This window comes from Gymnoscopelus braueri (genome assembly GCF_963280865.1).
Source record: "Gymnoscopelus braueri genome assembly, chromosome: 1".
Classification (NCBI taxonomy): domain Eukaryota; kingdom Metazoa; phylum Chordata; class Actinopteri; order Myctophiformes; family Myctophidae; genus Gymnoscopelus; species Gymnoscopelus braueri.
In genome coordinates, this window is record NC_137603.1 from 16825282 (window position 1) to 16835281 (window position 10000).

The following is a 10000-nucleotide window of genomic DNA, read 5'->3' on the forward strand; positions in this document are numbered from 1 at the left end:
CACACACACACACACACACACACACACACACACACACACACACACACACACACACACACACACACACACACACACACACACACACACACACACACACACACACACACACACACACACACCAGCATTAACACACAAACATCGAACACACAAACAAATGCACATTGCCGATACGCACAGAGGGAAACTATGTCTGTGAGAAAGTCTGGCCTCTACTATGCTACCAATAGACTGATGAGGGGAATATGAGAGAAAAAGAGAGGGAGGGAGGGAGGGAGGGAGGGAGAGAGAGAGGAATGTCTCCTGCTGAAGAAGGAACAGGAGAAGAGGCCAGCCAGTCTGCTGAATGCTCACAACACAGGGGAAGAGAAAGGAGAAAGAGGCAGGGAGACTAGTTGGAGACAGAGAGAAATGGAGAGCGAGAATTGCAGTCCTTCAATGAAAAGGTGGCGAGTCTGGGAGGCTTAGTAATACAGTTGATGCACAAAAGCACACTATACTAAAATCCTGAGTGTTACTTTAACTCAGAGTTAAATGAACAATGGAGATTTCATTTGTCTAGGGGAGAGACTATGAAGTGAAACAGAGACTATTAACGTAATTTCACCCAGATACCAAACATACATAACCAGCCTTGATTTGATGAGGGTGATATTGATAAAAAAAAAAGGGCCAAGAGGGTGATAACTGTTATCAGGCTGATGCGGCAGTAGCTGAACAATCACCGCAAGCAAAGGAGCCACTGTGTGTGTGCTGAACTGATAATGTGAGCGACCTCGCTGCGGAAGTAACTCAACATGTCAAACATGGCCACCACCACGGTCGCTGTGTTGATGAAATGCTATTTCCTTGTTGCCTGTGTGACTAAATTAGGGTATGGGGATATGATTAGGAAATTATCATGTGGGCGGGACAGTGTTGCCAGATTCTGTGAGAGATTCAAGCAACCAGGTCTAGGAAAACCAGCCCAAAACAAGCGACTATGGGCCACATGAGCACTTTAAAATATACATCAGCTATTTGAAAATAGCCAATCTACAAGCTCACAACGTGTCGCGATGCGACACGTTGTGAGCTTGTAGATCGGCTATTTTCAAATAAAATCTTGCGGGGAAATTATAATAAGCAGATCTGGCAACCCTGGGGCGGGATGATTATGCTGGTCCTCAGTCGCATAAGCTTGGACAACAAAGAATGCCTGGATTATAGTGTATATACATAATCTATCAATAAATCAATGAATCAATCAATCAATCAATCCATTGATGATTTTCTCCGAATGTCAGCTCAATGGATCTTGTGTATCCCCCCCCCCCCCCCCCCCACAGCAAAAGTTTTGCTATCATAAAGAAATGGACTGCTCTTGAGCAGTTTGTGTCCCAGGCTGAAACGACTGAAGAACCTGTGATGCAGTGGTGGAAAAAGTACTCAAATTCTTTACTTAAGTAAAAGTATCAATACTGCAATATAGAAATACTCTGTTACAAGTAAAAGTTCAGAATTCAAAATTTACTTGAGTAAAAGTACAAAAGTATTGGTATCAAAATGTACTTAAAGTACCAAAAGTAAAAGTACTAAATATTTGAAAATAGCAGATCTACAAGCTCACAACGTGTCGCATCGCGACGTGTTGTGAGCTTGTAGATCGGCTATTTTTCAAATAGCCTATGTATAAAACAGGGCTAAAGTGGTAAATGTATGTTTCATAATATCATAATTCATATCTGAAAAGTAACTAGTAACTAAAGTTTTCAAATAATTGTAGTGGAGTAAAAGTACAATATTTGCCTCTGAGATGTAGTGGAGTAGAAGTGAAAGTACTGGAAATTGGAAATACTCAAGTAAAGTACAAATACCTCAAAATTTTACTTAAGTAGAGTACTTAAGTAAATGTTACTTTCCACCACTGCTGTGATGTGATGTGACGATGTGATGTAACATGCCAGTACCGTACTACATGTTCCCTCGAGACCTGGCGCGCCACCGTCTCCCCTGTAGTGGCCCTGATGTTGTTGCTTCTCGGGCAGAGAAGGGGAGAGTCATGGCTTTACCAGAAATGAGCTCCCACGCGTGGCACTGCCACTGACCCGTGTGTTACCGCCTCTGACAGTCCCGCCGCAGTGGGTGTCTGTGGGCATTCCATACACACGTGGGGGGGCACTGCCACCCACCCCAATTTAACCCAATTAAGAACTAATCCTTTGGTGCGCGGAAGGTGGGTAGAGGGGGAGGGGACGAGAAATGGAGATGGGGGCGAAATGGAACAAGAACGGATGGAGGTGAGCGTCTAGAAAGGGAGTGAAGGGGTTAAAATCGCAAAAGAGAGGAGAAAGAGGCACTGGGTGATGATAAGTTCCAATTAAACAAAAAGTAAAAGGGGAGAGGGGGGGGGGGGGCAGAATTACAGGAACAAAATGAACAAGAGCCAGACAGAAAAAGAATCAAGAAGAAACAAGACTTTACCTTGGCATGCCCCGGTGCGGTGGTTTGGGATGAAGCCGCGCCGGCAGGGGTGAGGCTGTGCCGGGCACATCTCACAGGGGTGACCCCATGCTCGCCCCACGGTGGCACAGCACAGGGTCTTGGTGCACACAATGCCCGTCAGCTGGCCCTGGCACATCTGGTTACTCACTGAGGCAAAGCACGGTCCAGTCCGGTAGTCTGCAACAGCAACACATGGGAGCGTGTTAGTGTGCAGTCAGTGTACACAGACAACAATTAACACACACGCACGCGCGCACACTCACACTCACACACACGCACACACACACACACACACACGCACACACACACACACACACACACACACACACACACACACACACACACACACACACAGGCATACACACACAATACCAAGGCACCAAAGTATATTTTTAAGACTATACCCAGTCTCAGTTTCTCTCTTTTGTTAGGCAGTGGATATTCAGCAGTCGGACATCATCAGTAAAGGAAACATTAATAAGCTGTTGGGCACTCTGAATGCCCTTCCAAGGTCCTTGGTCTAACCATAACCTTGCCTAAACTTAACCATGTGCCTAACCTGAACCAGGAGCAATCTCTAATCACGTGTGATTGCCATTTGCCACTGACAAATCAATACCGTCTTGTTATGCTAACACTAGAAGAAAAACAAGAAATGATGACGCAGTCATATTAATACCAGGTACAGTAGCTCTCTCCAGCGCCCCAACACGGAACCAAATGGACCCGTGGTCCTGTACCCTTTCGCTCGCGGAGTAACAAATCGATGTTGGAGGCGGCGCTGTGTGTGTGTGTGCATGAGGAGTCAAGTCAATAGTTTGTTTGGTGGAGACGACCACACTTTTTCTTTTAATAGTTTGTTTGGTGGCAACGACCACATTTTTTTTTTGTTCTGGGCTGTGATCCCATAAAATGCGAGGACGCCCGTCGTTCAGAGTATGGGGAAGTCTCGGGGAAGTCTCCCCATTGGCTTAAAGGATTGAAGGACAGCCAATGATGAAAAGGTCGCTAGAAAGTGTTTAGAAAGTGTTTAGAAAGTGTTTAGAAAGTGTTGAGAAAGTGTTGCGTAGTTGTCTCTTCCTAGACCAGGCTGCAAGCAACCTGGTAAAAATCACAGCCTTTCCTCATGTAATATGACAGGGTTATCTTGGAATATAAACTGAAAGTACAACTTCACACATTTTTAAGGAGAAGGTATTATAAGTAATACCTAATATTACTTATAGGGATAATATCTAAGGGATAATATATATGTTTATAAATTTAACTGGTTGTTTGAAAGAATGAAAATGAATGAAACAAAAATCTCCCTTTTTGTTTTGTTTTCATACTTTATTGTTCAATGTTACTCCCACTTTTTGTTTTTGTGTGCTATCTCCTATTAACATAGAACAGCATTTGTCCTTTTATTTTTTATAAGATGATGTCTGGAAACATATGTGATGTCTATTTGTTTGTCTTTTGTCTTGTGTGTTGATTTGTTCATGAAAAATGAATCAAATTTAAGTGGGAGAAAAAAAAGAAAGTACAACTTTATGAACAAATTCTATCCAAGCTCACATTTTTGCATCATTAGCCAAGAATTGTGTGTTACTGAGAAAGGAAACCTTATCAGATATTTACAGCCCAAGCCAAAGACGTGGGAGTTCAAACGCTCACATCCTGTTCTTAATGGTCCAAACTTAGAAGGGAAAACAAAATACAAACACTCCAGCATCATGATATCTTTCACGCACATAACTTTTGATACCAATGGCTTCCGCAGACCGCACACTTCCATGTCATGCAGTTCATGGCAGCCACCAACGCATGCTTCGTGGGTGTGGGCTCTCAGGTGCACTTTTGGTGTGTTATGTTGGGTGCGTTTTGTGTGCCTGTGTGCGTGTGTGCGTGTGTGTGTGTGTGTGTGGGTGGTTGCGTGTGTGCAAAAGAAAAACACAAAGATAGGGAAGAGGTCTGGAAAAGCTTTTAAAGTAGCGTGAGGGAGGATGTAGAGAAAGGAATAATAGACACCAGAGCGTTCTACTGGAGAGTTACGTCAATGAGGGGACAGAAACAGCGCTGGTCACGTGGTTCGTGTAAACTCGAAATAGTGACAAACGCTCATAGTGTATTTCCGTAAACGTCCGGTTCAGGGCTTTGTCACTATTCGCCAATAGAAGGCTCTGTAGAAGACTGGCCCGATGAAGTGAGCGGAGGCTACGCAACTCTCCTTATATGGCTCTGATAAGACACTAAAAGAGTATGGCAAACCCCCCCCCCCACCCCTCCAACACATACACAAATGAAACATCATGCAGTCCCTAAACTGTTTTAAATCCACATTGAGTTCTCAGGAGAAAGTGGCACCCTATACTTACCATGAGCCCTAGTGTAGCGACTACCAAACTGTGGGCTGGGGCCCACTGGTGGGCCGTGAGAATATTGCAAGGGGGCCCCCAAATAATTACGTATTATATAACATTGATATTAAACAATTCATGTAAAAGAAAAATGTCATTGTATTTTTTTCTTGAAAAGCTTGAAAAATGAGTTTTCACTGTGATAACGATGAATAGCTATGTTATTTCCACTGATCCAAGCGGGAAAATTGATTGATCATTAAAATAAACATGCTCTGAAAATGCACGCGGCCCACCCATCTGACCGCTTAACAGGCTGCCGTGTTAACTCATTCAAGCCGGGAACACATCTGTGTCACTTTAGATTTCTTCGGCTATTCAAAAATAGCAGATATACAAGCTCATAGTAGATCTCGGTAGATCTGCAATTATCTTTTAGGAAAAATCGTGAAAATGTGTGCAAATCTTTGAATATATAATTTATTCAACATTTGTTACTCACACACACTTTGCCTCTGGCGGGGGGGGGTCCCTGGAACAAAATGTTTTACAAATGTTCGCTTTAGAAAATATACGTTCAATGATTTGCACGCATTTTAATTTATTTTTTCCAAAAATACAACGTAGCAGATCTACAAGCTCATAGCACGGCACTCTGTGCCGCACTATAAGCTTGTAGATCTCCTATTTTTTGAATAGCCAAAGAAATCTAAAAATGACACAGACGCGTTCCCGGTCTGAATGGGTTAACACGGCCTATCGGCTGCCGTGCTAAGTGGTCAGAAGGGTGGGGGCCACGGACACTTTCGAGACTGTTCAAAAAGTGGGCCCTGATCCAGGGAAGGTTGGGAACCACTGCACTGCCCCAGCGTAGACTACCTTGAGGAGGAATTCCTTCTCCTCAAAATTCCAGCTCATGCACAATGTGGGGAATAGGTCATCATTCCAGAGACCCGTCCAGGCTGACGGACAGGGTGTGTCTATGGAACACAGCAGGTGATTTCCACACCAGTCTGGACCCACCAAGCTAAATACCCAGTCCGGCTGTAAATTCTGACAAAATATTTCTCCCCAACACTTTTCATCTCTCCTCCCTTTCATCCGTCTGTCCTAAAAACCTGCATACTTTTACCCCTTTATTCATTATTTATCTTCCGTGTCCACTCCCTCCATATATCACTCTCTTCTCAATTGAAAACTCCCCTCAGATGGAATATAATCGGAGCCCAATCAGGAGAAAGACAGGAGAGACTGATGTACTTCAAGACGCAGAGGGAGAGAGAGAAGGAGAGAGAAAGAGAGAGAGAGAGAGAGAGAGAGAGAGAGAGAGAGAGAGAGAGAGAGAGAGAGAGCGAGAGAGCGAGACTCATCCCTCCCAACAGAATCTGGCCGCGGTCCAAAGGCAAAAATCATTTCCACATTTCACTGCAGACAACAGACAAGCGAGAGGAAAGAGGGAGCCCCGTTCCAACATTACGCTCGTTTAAAACAAACGAGACATTGTGCGTTTCCCGTGTGGACCGGTTGCCGGCCCCGGCCCGGGCCGTCACGTGCAGCTCAGCCTCCACGAGTCTGTGTCTCTGGCACAGCGCTGTGTGAAACACAACTGGGTCATCTCTTTTTCTCTCCCCCGAATTTCTCCCTTCTGCTTCCTCTGTCTCACTCTCTCACTCCCTCTGACACAGTCAAATCCTCAGCGTTCGTTTAACTCTGAGGCCTACAGTCCACAAGTACAAGGGTTATTTAAAAAAAAGTTGTTACGAAATAGTTTTTCGTTCCTTGTTGGGAAAAAAAAGAACGAAATCCCATCTCCACCAGCACTGTTATTTAAAACAATCTCTGTCCACATGAAAATGCAAAAACATGCGGCTGTCATCGTGAGGCTGTCAACACCTGACGGTCTCGCGATGACAGGCCATATGGCTCAGTTATTAGCTTACTCCGCGCTCTTTAGCCTCATTAGCCCTTATATTAGTGTTCACACAAGAGATCAGAAATGGTTTACTATATGTCTTCTTTTATTTACCAGAACTGATTATTTGACAAAGTAATAATAACTTAGAGGTTGTTTATCAACAATTCCATTAAACTTTCAAAGGAAAACTTTCCAGTTTGCCTCCCAGTGCTTAGAATGTGATGTATCTGACCTGTCCTTTCTTAACATAGCCTTGTTACAGTCTACTACCAGTACATAACCAGGCAGGCAGCGATGTTAGTGGCCATGGTGCCGGCAGTGCCTAACTTGTCGGACGGTTGGATTATGTAGTAGCGACTTCACGCATTCTGACACCTCTGTAGCCTACCTCAATATGGTGGAATAGTAACTGCATATTTATGTGCAAAAGGAAAAAGTCCTGTTAGCAAGGTTAGAACCAGCGGTATTTTGTCCACGGCCGAAATGTCTCATGTAAAGAAAGGAGATCGCACGAATACTCTGTCTCTAACATCACAAGCCAAAAACGTATATGACGTGGCAGCTAAACACTCAGTTTACCTCGTCTACAAGTCAACGCTTCCTGTAAGGAATTTTACAAATAGTCAGTTTGCAGGGGCCTAAAACACTGTTTGTGTGTGGATTAAACGCATAGAAAAAGCTCTGTTTACAATAGAAACACCCATGTACTGTACGTGTGAGGACAGGGCCTGAGAGTGCACAAATGTAAAAGGGTACATTTGTACACTCTCAGCATTACATATGGATATATTAACCACTTACGCCCTATTTTAGACATTTTGTATTGAGCGGCGAAAACAGCCAAGCTTTCAATGCGGTGCATCGCAATGCGTTGTGAGCTGGTAGATCTGTTATTTTCCCCTTTTTTTCCGCCTAAATGACATGCCAAAAATAGAGACGCCAGGTTGAAAGTGGTTAACACTGAGGATTTTACAATGCACACACTCTCTCTCGCTCTCTCTCTCTTTCTCGCTTTCTTCCTCTAAGTCACAGTGCTATAGAGTCTATAGCAGTCCTTTGGAGGATTTAAAGTCGTCTCAAGAGGAATGACGGGGCCTCGAACAACGCCGCCCTGCTTGGAGCAAAGCGGGTCGCCCTCTGATCAGCAAACAAACAAGCGATCAACAGCTATAGTGTCTGCCTACCTTGTGTTTCAACACAGAACAACAAAGGATCATACCAAAGACCGTATGGTCTGTGGAAGGCAATTACTGGGGCTATGGAAAGTTTTTACATGGCGCCCCCATATAAATTAAGTACAGTAGACTGTATAAATAGAGAACCAAGGTTTCCCTTTTCATCAGATTAAGGTCTATGTGTTATGATTGTCTGGCTGCCACACATAATCCATCTGACATAATACCTGCTTATTAAGGCTTCTGCTAGGAGGAGACTTAACGAAGATATAGATTAGAGCATGAAAACCAAACTGGATGGAAGCATGCCACTTTGATAGTCAACTGAGGTAAACGGAGGACGGCTGTGGGGGTGAAAGTGGTGTCATACCATACTGTCTGTCTGTCTGTCTGTCTGTCTGTCTGTCTGTCTGTCTGTCTGTCTGTCTGTCTGTCTGTCTGTCTGTCTGTCTGTCTGTCTGTCTGTCTGTCTGTCTGTCTGTCTGTCTGTCGGTCTGTCGGTCTGTCAGTCTGTCTGTCTGCTGTCTGTCGCTCTGTCTGTCGCTCTGTCTGTCTGTCTGTCTGTCTGTCTGTCTGTCTGTCTGTCTGTCTGTCTGTCTGTCTGTCTGTCGCTCTGTCTGTCGCTCTGTCTGTCTGTCGGTCGGTCTGACGGTCTCTCTCTCTCTCTAAGTATCTCCATGAGCAATACAACTTAGGGATCCACCCATGTCTTGTACATCTGGGAACAATCGTGCGTGTTAACACACACAAAGGGACGCGTGCGTGCGTGCACACACACACACACACACACACACACACACACACACACACACACACACACAGACACACAGACAGACAGACAGACAGACAGACAGACAGACAGACAGACAGACAGACAGACAGACAGACAGACAGACAGACACACACACACACACACACACACACACACACACACACACACACACACACACACACACACACACACTCGACACACACACACACACACACACACACACACACACACACACACACACACACACACACACAGACACACACACACACACACACACACGACACACACACACTCGACACACACGCACACACACACACACACACACACACACACACACACACACACACACACACACACACACACACACACACACACACACACACACACACACACACACACACACACACACACACACACACACAGTGTCTAAGCCAGTCTCTAAATCCCCTACGCAGAAGCCCGCCAGAGATGAGCTCAAAACAGACAGAGATACATAAAAATGTTGTTTTCCGTGTGTTTGGGCTGTGCTGTGGGAAACACATTTCAGCACATCACTCGTCTCAGGAAGTAAGGATGTTCTCACTGTAGGATATATGTATGTTGCGTTGGGTTAAATGTGCCGTGTCCAGCAATGGATTCCCTATTGTGAGGGACGCATGCAGTCTCTGTGGACCTGTGAATTTAATGTACAGAACAATGATCTCCGTGTGAAAGGCAGGGATCAAGCCTGTCAGGAAGTGGGTCAGAACAGGTTCCTGGATCAACTCCAAAAATCATTTACAGTATATAGATGAAATATATCGTCGCTGAAACTTTGTTTCCTTGTGAACCGTTACTTTTCAGGAAATGGAAAAAATTGATCCAATGTAGTTATTATTTTGTTACAAGCTTTTGTTGTTAATACCTTTCATTGGTTAAATATTTATAAAGAAAAACTGACCAGGCATCCCTATTTAGGGCATGTCCTTATAGGCAAAGGGTTTTAGATATCTTACAATGCTTAACATTTCTCAAAAATTGCTAAAATAGATAGGCATTGCGATGCATTGTGAACTTGTAGATCAGCTATTTCCACTACTCTTATGACACTGTCATACGTTGAAGTAAAAAATAAAGCATTATGAAAAAAACATGAAATATGGAGATACTATATTTATGCCCGACAGCAAATATATATACTGTAGGTTTATCCACGATTTTGTATGCACATAGTAAAATCCTTAGTGTAGGACTCTGTGTCCATTTGAGTCCATTCGCAGCATTAAACCGACACTGGGATTTTACTATGTAGTATATTGTGCGTGTGTGTGTGTGT

The 10000-nt window shown here is 44.1% G+C and overlaps 1 protein-coding gene across 1 annotated transcript in view; it reads right to left on the bottom strand.

Moving 5' to 3' along the window:
- The window catches only part of fbn1 (fibrillin 1), a 109545-nt gene that overhangs the window by 88056 nt on the left and 11489 nt on the right, over positions 1 to 10000 (bottom strand). The window contains 1 exon segment of the mRNA XM_080439246.1: positions 2461 to 2658. Within this exon segment, the coding sequence (XP_080295372.1) occupies positions 2461 to 2658 (198 nt within the window).